This window comes from Ursus arctos, unplaced genomic scaffold (genome assembly GCF_023065955.2).
Source record: "Ursus arctos isolate Adak ecotype North America unplaced genomic scaffold, UrsArc2.0 scaffold_16, whole genome shotgun sequence".
Taxonomy (NCBI): Eukaryota; Metazoa; Chordata; class Mammalia; order Carnivora; family Ursidae; genus Ursus; species Ursus arctos.
In genome coordinates, this window is record NW_026622830.1 from 176110 (window position 1) to 192751 (window position 16642).

A 16642-nucleotide genomic window follows, 5' to 3' on the forward strand; every position below is an offset into this window, starting at 1 on the left:
GAGCCCCAGAGGGGCTGAAAGGTTGAGGGCAGGAATGAAAAGGCCACTGCGGGCATTCATTCCCTGTCACCAAAGCCCTTGGAAGAGCTCAGCATCGTCAATGCGCCAGAGGTAGCATAGACAGCCCAGACAGCACAGGAGCCAGGGCACGAAGACCAGCCAGGGGCCAACGGCCCCCACACAAGGTGTGGACGGCTTCTGTGCTGGCCAGCTCAGAGAGAAGGGAAGGAGGAGGAGAGGCTGGGAGGACCCCAGCTCTCTTTGCTCCTGACTCTGAACCAAGCAAGGACTGCAGTCTGGAATTAAGAAGGGGTCGATGGTAAGGTCTCCAAGGGGCCGAGTACTGCAAGAACAGGCGCCCAGTGACAGAAAGACCCTGCAAGCATGAGGAAGTCAGCTCTGAGCCTGGACCTTGGAAAAGCAGATGCCCCCAAGCACGGGCACACTCTCCTTCCCCAAGGAGGGTTGGAGGGCCAGGCACATCTGAAGAAGTTCCTGGAGAGAGCTCAGGCACCGCCCAGGGGAGAGAAGAACTGGATGTTGGTGCCCTGTTTCGTTGTCTTCCTTGGCCAGGGCTCCAGGGCTCCACCCCGCGGCAGACCTAGCGTCTGTGACGCCAGCAGAGATTTGCAAAGACTCGCCCCACACTCCAGGCTATGACCCCCAGAAACGTGGCCACAGCGAATGAGCAGAGCTTAAACACAAAGGCCCTGCATCCTGGCCCCAGTAGCTACCATTTGAGGCTCTTCACCAAGGGCCTGGGGAGGCTAAATATCACGGTCTTGCTCACGCCGCACGGGACACGTGTGAAGTCCACAAGTTAACACTGTTGTCCACTTTCACAGCAAACAGATGGAGGCCAAATTCCCAGGAACGCAGCCACCGTGTTGCCCCCGACAACTGGGCTCACAGGACCTCACCTGCCTGCTAGTTTGACATTTTACCAGTGACTTGGATCAAGGCAGGAACAGAACTGGATTAGTAACCGACGGGAAGCTGGAAGGGACAGTTACAGGGTGGCAGTAAGGAGCAGCTCCCCACCACGCTAACAGCCAGCAGGTGGAGGGAGCCCACTGGACATGCAGCGCTGAAGGCACGTGTGGATGGGAGTGCTGGAGGGTGAGGCCCCAGCTCTGCCCCCCCCAGAGACCCCTCAGCTCCCCACCACGCTAACAGCCAGCAGGTGGAGGGAGCCCACTGGACATGCAGCGCTGAAGGCACGTGTGGATGGGAGTGCTGGAGGGTGAGGCCCCAGCTCTGCCCCCCCCAGAGACCCCTCAGCTCCCCACCACGCTAACAGCCAGCAGGTGGAGGGAGCCCACTGGACATGCAGCGCTGAAGGCACGTGTGGATGGGAGTGCTGGAGGGTGAGGCCCCAGCTCTGCCCCCCCCAGAGACCCCTCAGCTCCCCACCACGCTAACAGCCAGCAGGTGGAGGGAGCCCACTGGACATGCAGCGCTGAAGGCACGTGTGGATGGGAGTGCTGGAGGGTGAGGCCCCAGCTCTGCCCCCCCCAGAGACCCCTCAGCTCCCCACCACGCTAACAGCCAGCAGGTGGAGGGAGCCCACTGGACATGCAGCGCTGAAGGCACGTGTGGATGGGAGTGCTGGAGGGTGAGGCCCCAGCTCTGCCCCCCCCCAGAGACCCCTCACAGGGAACCCGCAGAGCAAGCCACGGTGGGTGGCCAGGTTCTCTGCTTGAGACCTCGGCCGGCACACGCCAGGGAAGGGACAGGGGGTTGGGTGGGCCCTGAAAGGAGGTGGGCCTCCCTCCAGACCAGGGTCCGTGTTCGTGACCGCCCGACAACACTAGCCTCCCACATTCTCCTTTGAGTGGCACACATGGAACTCGGGTCTGGAGAACTGGGGACGGGGAAGACTTCTGTGAGTCCTAGTCCCTCAGAGAGACAGGAAGCAGAGTATCCACTGAGCCAGGGCAGCCGGGGAGGAGACACCGGCTGGTCAGGAACGAGACTTCGAGGCCGGGCTGGCTCGGGGCCAGCTCCAGCTCCCCCAGCTGATAACTGCAGCCTCAGGCAAGTTCCTGAGACTCTGGCCTTCATCGTGGCCCCTGCTTCAGAGTCACATGGGTGGCAGGAGTGCCAAGCAGATGCATTTCAAATGGCCTTTCGGGACCCCCTTAATTCTGACATACGTCTACAAACCGGCGTGCCGACGGCTGCCTCAGAACCTCTGGGGCCACAAGCAGGCCATGCTCTAAAGGGCACCAGGTGCGCCCACTCCTCTCCCTCAGTTTAGGGTCTCTCTTTGGGTTGAGGGAGGCGTAGGCAGGACAGCCAGGAAGGAGCCGCTCTGGTGCTTCTGGACGGCCGTGGCCCTCAGCTAGCGTAGTGTGCTGTCTCGAGACAGGACCAGCATCTCCACAAACAGACCCCTGAGCAATCTCAAGCTGTGAGGATCAGGTGCCTTTGGGGAGAGCAAGGCAGGGCGGCCTCACGGGTGTTTGTGCCACAGCCGAGACGCTGGTCAGTGCAGCGTATGTCAGAGTCTGTCCTGCGTGCCCCAGGAACTACCCTCCAGCTCCGCCCCTGGAGGCCCCAGGGCAACTCGGGGCATCAGCACACACACGCACACGGGCACATGCAGTCTGACACTGGGAGACCCTGCAGGATCTGGGGAGGCAGTCCCCTTCAGTCTGTGCCCCCTTAGCTCACCTGAGGATCCGATCTGAATTGGAGCTATTCTTGGAAGGGTCTCCTGTTTGCGGCTGTTGCTTCTCGTGAGATTTGGCTAATTTTTCAGCAGCAGCAATGGGACACCCAGACAAACTGGAGAAAAGGCAAAGAGGACGGCTAAGCACTCTCCTCCAGACCCTGCCTTACCAAGCCGGGAACCCTGCAGGCACCCCCCGGAGCCCAGGGAAGGCTGCTGTGTCTCTCACTCTGTCCCCGAGCCCTCCAGGTAGCAGCTGCACAGTTTCTGTTGGGGGAAACTCTAAGCAATGACACACAGAGATGAAGTGTGTCCTCAACACCTTCACAGCTTTGGGCAAAGGCACCTCCCCTAGGCCGGTCTGGGCAACGGGCCTGTCGCTCACCTCCCTGCCCTCCCCTCACTGCAGACCATAGCGGCCCTTGGGACCTGTCTCTGGCTCACGTTTCATCAGCCAACTCGGGGGCCACACAACCTGGGTGCGGACCCTGGAGGCCCAGCTCCCTCCCAGGAAATGACCCAATCTAAGACATCAGGGGAGCAACGTCATCAGTCAGAATTATACTGACCGGCTACGGACGAGGTGACAGTCACAACCCCGCTCAGGAATTTAACCTCTTCTCAGTGAAGTGGCCTCAAAAGCTCTAGCAGCCTTTGCAAGGACACATCCCATCCCAGCCACGCTACCCAAGGCAAGGGAGGGGGATCTGGTCACCTCTGGCTGTGCAAGATGGCAGACAGCCAAACCCTGAGTGCCTCCCGGGAGTCTCGCGTCTACCTGGCCTACGGCACCCACAGTCTAGCCCAGAGCTTGGTCCAGGCCGGTGGAGGCCCGGTATGCCAAGGCTTCCTAAACGTCGCAGGACTCACAGCCTGCACCTGGCTTTTCCCAAGGGCAGGAGGCCTCTCTGAAGGGCACGTGCCCATCGCTCCAGCTGTCCTCTGGTCTCTCAAGACCCCCCACCGCACAGGGACCGCACCTCTGAGCGTCCTTCTGATGCCCCACTGAGAGGCCTGCCCTGACCTTGCACCCGTCCCAAGCCGGGGCACACACACGAGGCCCAGCCCACCCCACCACGGCCCTCGCCACACCTGGCTCAAGCTAAGTACCTTCTGTGCGTGTTGCGGTTGCTATTCACATGGCCTTGGCCTGTGCAGCCAGGGGTAGGGCACTTCAACACGTTCTCATGCATAGCCAAGACTGTAAGGGAACCAGAGGGAGGGACACCGTGAGCACCGCCAAGGAAGCTGTAGGAGCCTGCAGCAACTTTGTAGGAGGACAGCAGCTTAGAGCAGCAAGCCAGGATGGCCCGCAAGCCTCAGCCTGGTCAAGCCGTTCTCCCTCCCACTCTGGCCCCCTGCCTCCCTGGGGCAGAAATCAACTTGGCCTCAAACCCTCTGGTTGTTCTGTGATTTGCCTTTGAAATTCACGTTCGCAATCACTGCCTCCAGCCTAGAAGTGAGGACAGGCTCTCTCCTTGTGCCCTTTGGAGCACAGGTGGCTGGCTCTTCCCTTGCAGGCCTCCTGGGGGCCCTGACACGGGTTGCTGTCTCAAGGTAGGTAACTGGGCACATTCCCCATCCCCAGCCTTGTAGGACTCAAGTTTAGGCATCTGGACAGTGCCAATCCAAAGGGACAGGGCCCTGGGTGACCCCTCCTCCATGGGAATGTCATCTAAGCAGCAGAGATGGCCTGAGCCACGCACAGCTACTCACTCTCCGGGGGGATCCTGTCCTTGTGGGGGCAACCCGACAGGCTTCGGTGGTGAGGGTACAACCCTGTGACGTGGCCAGTGCCGTCACAGCCTGGTGTCGGACACTTGATCTCACGCTTCTCAGCTCTTGAGGGATCTAAACACACAAGACGCATCGGTTAGAGAGTAGCCAGAAAGCTGTGTGGCAGGTGGAGAGCGGGGAGGAGGATGGGACAGCCACGGTTCTTCATTCACTCTGTCCAGAGGAGAGCGGCCAGACTGCCCAAGAGCCCAAGAAGGACTGAGGCTGCACAGTTCTGGGGAAACTGGTCCACCTCAGCCATCCTCAAGGAAAACTGTCCCACAGAGCAGGACATGCAGCATTTTAAAGAGAAGGACCCAGGTGGCAGCTGGCGCCCTCTATCCCTGCTTCCATTGACATTGTGTGAGTCTCGCTGGCCTCCTTGTGTGGGCCATGCCTCCAAGAGCCCCCATGCCTAGAGGTCCAGCCTCTGCACAGAGAGGTGAAAGATAGGGCAAGTTCCTTGCCAGGACATGTCCTTTGGATCTGACAAAATGAGGAGGACAAAGAAGTTAACTTGCCAAAAGCTGCGTGACTATTAAATGCAGAAATTTTAACTCGAATCTCAGTTGCTGACCTCATCTAGCCTCTGTGGGCCAGGAGATGTCACTAGTGGGTGTGGCGGCCAGAAGGGAACACCTGTTGGGACACGGATGATCCCCAGAGCACAGCCCACGTCCCAGAGAAATTCCTATCCTAGGTGGAGCCATCCCCTCTGGGAGAATGCAGAAGTCACATAGCCACACTCAGAACTCCCACCCCAGGCAAGGTGGAAACCCCTGGCTCTGCATCTCTGCGTTCAAATGGGCAGGAAGTTGGGGGTTCACCAACCCAGCGGGCAGGGTCGTCACCAACCCTTCCCCAGCGCCTGCTTCCTGAGCTGCTGCTGTCGCCACAAAGACTCTACCCGGGGCTCACGCTGCCTCAGTCCCCCATCTCTCCACTGCCCGGTGCTTCCAGCTAGGCCATCTGCCTCACCCTGAGGCTCTGGCCTCTGGGTCCATGCCCTCAACTCTACCCCCGAAAGCAGGTCCCCAGTGTCCATTCCCACAGGTCTGAGTCACTCAAATACCTGGGCCTGGGGCTGTCCCTCTGCCTGTGTCCCCCAGCCATGCCCTCTTCAACAGTGTCCCACCGATGTCTGCCCTGATCTGTGAGTCCCACACAGGCCGCAACACCTGTCCCTAAATTTGTGTCACCTTTACCTGGGTCTCCCTGCATCTGTGTCCCCTCAAGGCCTTGCCAGTCAGAATCTGAGCTCACAAGCAGCTGTCCCCCACATCTGTGCCACCCTGAAAGGGGGTCCCCTTGACAGCTGTCCTCCAGGCTGAAATAATGTCCTCATCTGTGTACCCTCAGCTGTGTCCTCCATATCTGCCCCAAACCTGTCTCGTGTCAGTATCCCCAGAAAATCTGTGCCCTATGTCCCTACCTACCTACCGCCTGGGGTTCCCCAAAGCTCACTCCAGTGTCTCCATGACCCAGATGTGTCCTCCCAGGGTCGGCCTGTGTCTCTCCATGACCAAGGCAGACCCCCCAGCTCAGTGTCCCTCCCACTCTCCTCTCCCCACCTGGAGCTCTGCTCCTGACCCCAGACCACCCTGTGTGAGCAGCATGAACCCATTTTCTCAGTATCAACAGCCGCTCTGTGGTTATGTGTATGTTTGTCCTTTGTCTGCACCTGTCAGCCCTGCCTCCAGCCTGTAAGTGCCTCTGGCCACGCCTCTCACTCAGCCCGCATCTCTGCGCCCCGTGGGCACAGGGGGCTACCATCCCTGGATGGAGGGAGGAAGGGTGGGTGTGCGGGGCCCGGCCGCCAGCCCTACCTTTGCTGCAATAGTTCTTGCGGGCAGCATCCAGGGGCCTCACTGCCTTCCCGGGCTCGCAGGGGCCCTGCTCGGTGGGAGGGCAGCCTGGCTCGCAGACGGCCTGTACCTGCCCCGCCTTCAAGGCGATAGCCTGCTCCAGGAGGCCCAGGTTCCCGCGTGTCATCATGTCATACATCTCCGACTCGTCCGTGACCGCAGACTTCTGGGAGCGCGAGTCTTCGTCCTTGCCGTCATCAGAGCGCACCTCCACTATAACAGAGTACTCGGGCTTGGGGCTGGGAGACGCCGGATGCCGGAGTTCAGGGGCCTTCTGGGTGGGGGCAAGGGGGGCATCCTCCTGGCAGAGGACATCAGGAGCGGCTACCTCCTCTTCCTCCTCTTCCTCCTCCTCCTCCTCCTCCTCTTCCTCCTCCTCCTCCTCTTCCTCCTCCTCCTCCTCTTCCTCCTCTTCCTCCTCTTCCTCCTCCTCTTCCTCCTCCTCCTCTTCCTCCTCCTCCTCCTCTTCTTCCTCCTCGTTACCCAGGGCGACTTTCATCTTGCTGGACTCCTCGCTGGCCACACCCTCCACGGACTGGGGACAGAGCTCCTGGGAGTGCTCCTTGGTGCCTCCCACGACTTCCTCGGTACCGTCTGGCCGGAGGAACACGTCCTTCTCCCCCTCGTCACTGGTGGCCCCTTCCTCAGCCTCCTCCTGAACCAGGTGCACGACACCAGGGCCCGGCTTGGCCACCTGGCCCAGGTCCTCCCCAACTAGGGTCTCTACAGCGATTTGGCCCAGGTTTAGGAGAGAAGTGGCAATGATTTCCTGGTAGCTGCTGTAGTTGCCCTTGGCGGGGCCTGCGGAGCTGCCGATGGGCTTGGATCCGAAGTGGGACTTGACGGGGCTCCTTCCTGCACAGAATCAGAAACGTGCGGGATGAGCACAGGAACACCCTGCCCCACACGGCCTGGCGAACACAAAACCCCCAGTAAGAGGAGTGTGGTCGTTGTGCCAGCCCCTCCACCTGGACCTTGGAGAACTTATTTTAGGAGGAGAAGCTGAGAAACACTCTGATACTTGTGATTAATGGTCCTCCCCTTCACAGCTACTTTCTCAAATCAGGTAAACCTGAATTTCACAAAATGGAAATTAAAGAATACAACAGATTTTAAAAATCGCTTCACAAACACAAAGCAGAAACCGAACAGAGGTTTCTAAAAGACACAAATTTAGGGGCACCTGGGTGGCACAGCGGTTGAGCGTCTGCCTTCAGCTCAGGGCGTGATCCTGGCGTTGCGGGATCGAGCCCCACGTCAGGCTCCTCCGCTGTGAGCCTGCTTCTTTCTCTCCCACTCCCCCTGCTTGTGTTCCCTCTCTCGCTGGCTGTCTCTATGTCTGTCGAATAAATAAATAAAATCTTTAAAAAATAAAATAAAATAAAATAAAATAAAATAAAATAAAATACACAAACTTAGACCCCTCAGCTGCCGTGACTGGGCTGTGGTGTTTGCTCAGCACACACAGGCCCTGTGGGACGGTCGACAGGGGTATCCAGGGTGCGGGAGCTGGCCCTGACATCCCCCATTCCAGGAGGGAGCCCGCCAGGGCTGGTGCCCAAACCCCAAACTCTGTCCTCTGTAAGAAAAGCAGGCAAGCTAGTCCTTTCTCCCTAGAGCCCATGGGGCCGCACGCCACTTCAAGCACAACAAGAGACCCCCCAGGAGGGAGGCAAGTGTGAGGACTCTCCCTAAGGATAGGCTCCAAACTAAAATAAAAATCCATCTCAGACCCTGCAAGGTCAGAAGACACAAGCACCTTGGGGGGTCCTGGGGGGTTGGGACCCCAGGTCTCAGTCCCACCCCCAGGACTCTGAAGTCTGCCAGACTGGGGGGCAAATGGACACTTCCCTCCAGAACCTGGGGTCACCTTCACACCAGCATTTGCCAAAGTCTGGCTGCCCCCCCAGGGAAGAAAGTGCAGCAGGGAATCCCTTGGGTTCCACATCCCGCCCCAGTCTCACCTGATGCCAAGTAGACCCCCTCACCCCCACCCCCAGCTGCTATTCCCTGGGGCCAAGTGGGGGGAGGGTCTGTCTGAGACCCCCCCCACACACACCGACACACAGCCCATGTCCATCTGTCCATCCATCTCCCCCATGCGCACAGACACACACCCGCACTCACACACACAGTGCTCACAGAGACGTGCCCACAGGCCCCTCAAACGCCCTGTACCAGCCCCTCTCCAGGAAGCCCCAACAAATGTCAGGACAAGACCTCGCTTGTTCTCAGGAAGGGCTTCCTTGGCGGCCCTTTCACTGACGCGGAGTGGGGCCCCCTCCCCACTCACAGGCTGCGATTCTCCGGGGCCACACTAAGCGCCCTTTATTTCGGGGGAAAAAGAGCCACAAAGCACCTTCAGCTGGCTCAGGACGATGAATCCCCTCCTGTCCTGACATTTCAGCCTCGTCCTCCTCCAGAGTTCCTTCCGATTCATCTGAAACAGAGGCGTCCTTCACCTCGGCGTCCTCGCTGCCGTCGGTGTCCACGCTGTAGCCCTCGTCCAGAGCCAGCTTCAGGGGGTGGGACTTCCGCGTGGACGCCAGGTGCTCGGCCTGGGCCCCCTCCAGCTTCCTCTTCTTGGCCAGAGGGCAGCTCTGCAGACTGGGAGGAAGGGGACCAGGGCCACGCCGTCAACACTCCCTGGGGTCCCCCACCCACTCTTCACCCTCACACCCTCCTGTTGTGAAAGCTCTTCCACATCTCATCACTCTCCCTCCATCAGAAGCCCCACATTCACGACAGGCAGATTGACGTGCTTACAATTTTACATCAATTGTCCACATCAAAAACTCGTGATGTGCTTTAAATTGCACTTCGTTCTTCTCTAAGACCTAACTTCAGTGGCCCTGTCCACACCACTCCCCCTGTGGCAAAGAGGAGGGCACTGGCCCTCTGTCAGACCCAGCCCACCTCCTCCCATCAAGCAGGTCATCAGGACGCCCTACACCCTTCCTTCTCCACCTCCAGACCCTGCACACCCTCACCCGCCCGCAGTCGAGCTGAACCGCCCCCACCCCAGGATGACACCGGGGGCAGCTCAATGGGGTCACCCCGAGGCATGGCAGGTCTGCTCTGAGCTCTCCCCCGTGGACTCATCCAGCCTCACAGCCCCCAAGAGAGAGACCGCGGCATGACACGCCCTGGCCCTGTTGGCCCCAGCAGCCGCAGGCAGAGATGGAAGGTTCTAAGTCTACAGCAGGGCCCAGAAAGGGAGAGGGGCTCCAACACCCCGCAGCCCAACCTCTCTCCCAGGAACCTCCTTACCTGCGGTGCCTGGAGTACTTGCCCCGGATGTGCCCTGAGCCGGTGCATCCTGGGGTGGGGCAGCTGGGGGGAGACAAGCAGGGGTGGTCACTTGGGGGAAGGACCCGCCCAACCCAGACCCTCACTCTGGGCAGTGGGAGATTGTCTCCAAAGAGTGCATCTCAGAATGGCTGCTTGCAGTTGGCTGAAAATTAATGAAATAACTCACCCCATTTAAATAAACGAATGGCTCATTACAATTTTATGTGTGTTTAATTAAAGATCTGTATGTATGAGATCAAGACTTCCAATATCAGTGTCTCCTAGACGGCTTCTTTTTCTGTGGATAAGTCTTTCCCACTGCCAGCAAACTGCCACCAGGCTTCCAAGCAGCTGGGAAACAGGACACTCTGTGGAGCCCCAGAGCCAGCACCTGAGGCTGGCCCCAGGACAAAGCAGGCCATCGCTGGTGCTCTGGGGCCGCAGCCCCCACAGGCACACGCCTGGCCTGGCGGACTGAGCAGCTGCCTCCAGGCGGGACCCGCTCAATGTAAACACGCAGGCCTGGCCCCAACGACAACCCACCTAGAACAGGCAGCCTGGTGCAGGGAGGTGAGGCCAGGAGGGCTGATGACCCAGGGGCTACCCATAGATGTGGGGAAGGGAGCTGCTGGGCCTCATGCACCCTGTGTGCCAGCTAGTGCATGGGGATGAAGGCAAGGCCCCCAGGAGTTCCTCACCCTCCACTATCATCTGTCTCCTCACTGAACCAAACCACAGAAAGCTCTGGAAGCTTCTGATCATGGGCACAGGGCAGGCCACCCAACCCACTTCTCCTGGAGTCAGCTCCATGCAAGGCCAGGGCCCTGTAGGCTGCGAGGCATGACCACAGACCACAGACATCAAGAAGCAGGCATCACCCCCTCTTCCGGAGTGGCAAGCTAATGCCCAGAGAAATGGCAGAACGCCTGGGTGGTCGCCCAGAGGAGGCTGTGCCCAAGCCCCTCCTGGGAGTGGCCGTCCCAAGGTGCCCAAGATGGGAAGACCTTGTTTTTCCAGATTCTGTAAGGGAAGAACAGGGTGGACCCCAGAAGGCACATGGCCCTAGACCTCTGTCTAGACATGCCTGGTGGTCTCTAATTTGATTGATCAGGGGCCTGACTGCAATGCACTGTGGGGCTCATCTGACCATGCAGGTCACAATGAGAGATGGGTCAGGGAGAAACAGAACCGTCGATGGAGGCAGAGCCCCACCCACCCTGAGCTCAGCAGCAGCTTTCGGGGGGAGCGGCGGTCTCCCTGCAGCCCTACAGGCTGGGGCCACCATGGCTGAACTCAGGGCTGGTTTTCAAGAGTTCACAAGGAAGAAAGGAAAGGAGGAAGGGAAGAGAGAAAAGAAAGGGAGGGAAGGAGGGGGGAGAGAGGACAGGGGAGAGGGAGGGAAGACATGCCACATTTTATTGTGGATTTCCCTTCCAGACAGACAGGACTTACTCCTGCACCCGGCCTGTCTATTCTAAAATCTATGCCCCATACTTGCTTTCTCTCTCTCAAGAGCTAGCTTTGAGACTTTTCACAAAAGGTCCTTGTTACTGGGGATTTGAAGCTGAGGTCCCAATTAGCCGATTAATCACTGAGTTAATCAGGCAATTACGGGACAGCTGCTGTGAAGTCCTGTAGGCCACTGGCCCTGCCCCCAGACACGTCACCAGCTCCGAGCCACACCTCCAGCCCCCAGTTCACAAGAGTCCTGGCCTCTAGTCCAGGGGGCAGCAGCCCAGGCTGCGAACCCACATGTCTGGAGCAGGTGAGGACCACTGCGAGAGAAGAAGCGGGAGCCCTTGCACTCCTCCCCATGCAGCGGCGACCGGAGACCTGGCCGAAGCCCAGCAGCTGCTTGCAAGCAGCCTGTGCCACACGGTTCGCACCGTTTCCCCTACAAGCACCCCCAGGGTGGCATCACTGGTGCCATCACGGTGCTCAGGGCCAGAGTGAAGAAGCAGCACCAGCTCCAGGCCTCGGGAGCCTCTTCCCAGCCTGAGGAATGAGGCAGATGCAGCCCAACCTTCTCCTTGAACTCCCCGGTGCGGTTCCCTGAGTGTGGCAGAGACAGGAAGATAGGCAGGGAGGCTTACAGAGGGCTGCTCACAGTCAGCACTGAGCAGGGTCCTGGTGACCATAAACAATAGGTGTCAAGGAAAGTCAAGGCCAAGGCCACGAAGAACCAAGTCCCACCCGGAGCCCAGCACTCAGCTACCAGCCCTCAAAGGGTCTGGCTTCCTTCCAGCCCCCGGAAGCAGGAGGAAGAGCCCGCCCCCTAGGCAGGAGCTGGCCACTGACTCAGAGGAGGCCCTCAGGTGAGGTCACGTGGGCTGGGAGGGAACCCGGATGCAGGTGTGACAGATAGACAACTCTCCTCGGACTTGGAAGCAGCCCTGAGGATGCTCCGGAAGGGGTCCGGCGGCTTGCGTCTGTGAAGGGGCAGGTGCCTCACCTTTCCACCGGCCAACACCTCCAACAGAGCCACCCCAAGGTTGTGTGGCAGCGGATGGGTCCAGACTAAGATACAAATGGAAGTGTCTACCGGTTCTTCACTGATGCAAGGGAGAACCCGTCAAGTCCGTTTGCTTTCTCGTGGGCACTCAGTGTTCAGTCCAGGGCCCAGAGAAGCAACGTGGGCTCCAGGGGTGGGGGAAGGCACTCAGAGCCCTGACTCAGCTCAGCTCCTAAGAACCGCCGTGCCACCACCCTGAGAGCAAGCAGCTTCCTGGGAGCCTGCTCTTCCTGGGAAGAGACACACTGGGGCAGGGGAAAGTGGTCGAGTTCTGGGACAGGGAGGCACCCATCCCTCATCTGTGGAGAAGTCTCACAGTAGAGCTTCACCCTAACTCAGCTCTTGCTTCCAGTGACCCTGCATGAGTTTATCTAACATCATGCCGTCCTGCTCCAGGTCGTGATCTCCCTGCACTGGCGCCCACTGTAAGCCTCACCAGGTCGGGGCAGAGCGCTGGTGAGCTGGGGAAGACGTCCGGGCCGGCACTGTCTGCCCATTCGCACGGCATGAAGGTGCCCGTGGGGCTGACGTGCACAGTTAAGGAGCGAGAGCCGTGAGGGTGCCACAGATCACAGCTCCGGGCGTAGCTCACGGCCAGCGAGCGGTGGGGACGCAGCGTGACCGGCACCTTCCAGGAAGAGCGTGTGCGACGCTTAGGCACGCCCACTCCACTCGACGGCAAGCAGCCATTCCCTGAAACTTGAGGAACCGTCAGAGACGCTGCTGCTAAAACTTAGACGTCAATGCGCTCGTCCCCAGTTTCTCCACTAAAAACTGTTACCAGTCTCACTATCACTGCGGAAGTAGGTTGGAACCACACGGTTAATGAAGGTGCTCACAGACCCCTCTCGTGGCCGAGTCCCCTCTGAGACTATTTCAAAACATTCTACCTTCAGAGTCATTTTTGCTTCTGCTGTTTCAGAATTATGCGAGAAAGCTCTTTGGATCTGCCTTTGCAAGTTCCTCCATAACTTTATCTGTTGCCAAAATTAATTGCTGTTTCCCAAACCCAGAGCTTCCTCGAGTCCTCTGCCTCCTTCCCTTCACTGTCCTGAAGATGTCCTCTGGGGAGCATCACATGCCCAAGGGAAGTGGAGCCTCCTCCTGGAAACCTTCTCTCCCTCGGGTGCCCCTGGCCCCTTTGAGCTCCACCGGCCTGGTCTGGCGGCCTTTCCACCCTAACCCTCTCACCCTGTGACCTGGGCTGGGGCTTTGAGTGGTGCAGCGTGGGATCCAACTCTTCTGGTCAAACGCTAACCTTCTGAGACTCGGTTTCCCCACTTCACGAACGGGGTGATAATAGCACCAGGCAGCGCCTCCTGAGAGCAAAACGAGGCTGTGCGGCCATCGCAGAGCCCGTCACAAGCCAGGGCCTCCAACCTCCCTCCAGCCCCTTCCCTTGCAGCCTCAAAGGTCTGAGGGATGCTGGGACACTCCGGGGTCCTCTTGTTGTCCTGATTGGCAAAAGCCAGCCATCAATAACTCTGATGAAGAACGAGGTGGCCCCGGCCCCAGACTTGTTCAATTTGGTGCAAATCTTTCCCCCTAAGAATTAGGAAGCGCCGAAGCTCTGGACACGTGCAGTGACGTGGAAAGGGCTGCTCCAGGCTGGGGGCAGAGGGGGCAGGGAAGGAACGGCGCAGGCCCTAAGATACTGGAATGGTCTGCACATCCCCAGCCGGGAGTCCAGAAGCTCACAGAAGCCCCATTGAGGTGTGGTGGTCGCCTTTGGCCCTCCACATGGGCAGAGCGCCTCACCAAGGCAGCCCTCGCCAGCCATCTCTGGGGGCCTGGGGGCTGAGGGCTCTGTGGTGTGCTCTATGGGAAAGAGGGTGGGCCTGGAGCCCTTCCATCCGCCAAGGACAAACCTCTGCAGGTAGCCTCGGCTGCAGTCCAAGCCTAGCTTCGTCTCGTGGGGAATTTGTGACCATTAAAGGGGGCCTCTGATGCCTACCTGACACGCTGGGACCCTCCACGAGCACCACTTCCCTCTCATCTTTCCTGTTAGAGCCAGAATACACTGGCAGTACCCCTCCTCAGAAAACAGGGGGCTCTGGGGCTGGTTTTCCTTGTCTGTTACTGGACATCATCAGCACCGTCTAAGCAATACTGCACCAAGAACCCAGGCCCACAGAGTCTGAGGTTCAAAGGTTGTGTGGGTGGTTCTGGGACAGCCCTGACACACAGGCCTGGGTGGGCTTTCTGTCTGGCCATCCCCCTGCTCCAATCCCTGGGGCCAATGCCAGAACAGAAGCCAGCAGGTGAGGGCAAGTCAACCTGGCCCCTCCTGCTTGGACCCAGCAAACCCTTGCAGTGGGCTGTCCTCCCTTTCTCCTCAATGTGCTCATCCCTGGTGAGCCATGACCTAGAATATGGAAAGTCACAGAGCTCAGCCATTGCAAGATCACCAACACACCAACCACTGTCTGCATCTGGAGCCCGTGGATGACTTGGGACCTGGACAGCCCATTCCCTCATCTCTGGCCAAACGGGGCCTCCGGCCACCAGACACAGAAGCCTTTGTGAGAGCCCCCTAATACAGCACCTTGTTGCTGGCTGGGGACCATGGTGACAGGCAGGTCCTGCGCATCTGTGCCCCTGTCTCAAGGCTGGCTGCATGGTGGGGCCGGGACAGAGGTGGGAGAGGTCAGAGTCAAGGTAAAGACAGTGGGACTCACAGCAAGGAGGAAAGGGGTTCAGGAGTGCGGTTGGGCAATCCGAAGTGCCCCATGCGGGACATTGGGGTGTTCAGGGTCACAGGCATGCGCAATGCTGGGTGCTAGCAGAAAGCCTTTCTTACCTGAGGTCAGCACCTGTAGGCTCTGGGGGCACTGGGTGAGAGAAAGAGAGAAATGGAAACACATGTGGGAGTCCGAACAGAAAAGGCACATTGCCCTCATGGCACAAATGGAAAAAAAGTGGAGGCAATCCCAGTGAGAACTGAACCCCTCCTTTCCTGACCTCCTGGAATGTCCTGCAGGGCCCAGCGGAGTGAGCTGCCACCTCTCCCCTGATGCTTGCACCAGACTCTCCCCCAGAGAGGCTGGTGGTTTTCAGAGTGAATCAGGCGCCCCCACCTAACACCAGCTCTCTGGGCCTTCAGAGCCAGGACAGTATCTCTTTCTCTAATTGTAGCTGGAAGTCAGCTTCTGACAGGAAACTTGACCCAGCAGATAAAGCTGGACAGAGAGAACAGATGGGCCAAGCGGCTGGTCCCTAGCAATGGGGCCACTGGGGGCAAAAATGCTCGGGGTCCAACTGGGCAGCTCACCTGAGAAGCTCAGAGCTCTGGCCACCCACACATGGGACATGCAACCCTGGCCCAGCATGTGCTTACGGTGTCAGGGAGGTGAGCCGGCCAACGGGCCCTGCCCACTGCCCGCTGCCGGTTCAATCTGACAAGCTCCCAATGCCCTCCAGCACCAAGACTGACATCCTGGGAGGGCAGGAGGCTGGGACAGAAGCCTGGCAGCATTTCAACTCTAAACAGAAAGGTGTCCTGGCTGAGCTTTGCCTTCCCTACTCTGTGCAGCCGTCTGCCTCCTCACCTCCACCCCAGGCAGATTTGTCTGGACCCCACAGCACACTCTCAGGCGCCACACACCATGGACCCCAAGGGCCCAGCATAAGGGGAGGAGCGTCCCAGAGCCTGGTCATCACTGTGAGTTTCTGCTTTCCTGAGCAACGTGACATTTGCTGCTTTCGGACCTGGGACTCACAGCCAGACCCGGCTGAGAGGGGGCGGCACTCACCTCGGAGGGCCTTGGAGCGCGTGCGAGCCCGCTTATCCTCATTTTCTAAGCTCATCTGCAAGCAAAAACAACTGTGATGTTAACGGAGGCCAAGCACAGAACCACCCCCGGAGGGCTGCGCGGGGCCTCCAGCCGTGGTCTCTCTCCAGCTGTGCTGGGCACGGTGAATCTGTGACACAGAAGGGGGTGGGCTCGCAGGAGGGGAAGACCTGAAACCCGGGGCAACAGGCTGGGGGAGGTGCTTCAGTGGGGAAACCACGCTCCGGCCCTGCTCTCAGCCCTCCCGCTGCTCCCAGGTTCCCACCCCCTAAGGAACCTCAAGCAGGAGCCCCACCCCACCTGCCGGACCCTCATGGATGGTAGGGGTCCCGGCCCACGGTCTCCTGGCAAGGCTGAGGGGCACCACCCACTGATCACGTGGGGTGCGAACTGCTCAGGCTTTATGGCCAGCCACCCCCTGGGCCCCAGAGCCCAGCTTCCCATCGCAGTGAGTGCCCCACCACGCTAGAATCATCCTTTAGAAACAGACGGATGGGACCAGAACGGGCCTCCACAAAGGTTCCAGAAAATGAATGACTTCGATTTCTACCATGTACAACCCTGGAGAGAGCCCAGGGACAGGCGGCCTGAGCCGACCAGACCGTCCCTAACACAAGACGGGATGTGCTTACTGAGTGTGTGTTCCCAGAGGTGGGGCACTACGACCCCGTGGGAACGGAGAGCAAGTCAGGCATAGTGCTTTCAGTGTCCTAACAGCCACATTACACATGTA

At 59.2% G+C, this 16642-nt stretch overlaps 1 protein-coding gene across 1 annotated transcript in view; it reads right to left on the bottom strand.

The window, feature by feature from the left end:
• The window catches only part of MYT1 (myelin transcription factor 1), a 48461-nt gene that overhangs the window by 22117 nt on the left and 9702 nt on the right, over positions 1–16642 (bottom strand). Inside the window, 8 exon segments of the mRNA XM_026502885.4 lie at positions 2677–2790; positions 3785–3875; positions 4391–4525; positions 6277–7170; positions 8675–8922; positions 9586–9648; positions 14919–14949; positions 15871–15925. Coding sequence (XP_026358670.4) covers positions 2677–2790; positions 3785–3875; positions 4391–4525; positions 6277–7170; positions 8675–8922; positions 9586–9648; positions 14919–14949; positions 15871–15925 — 1631 coding nt within the window.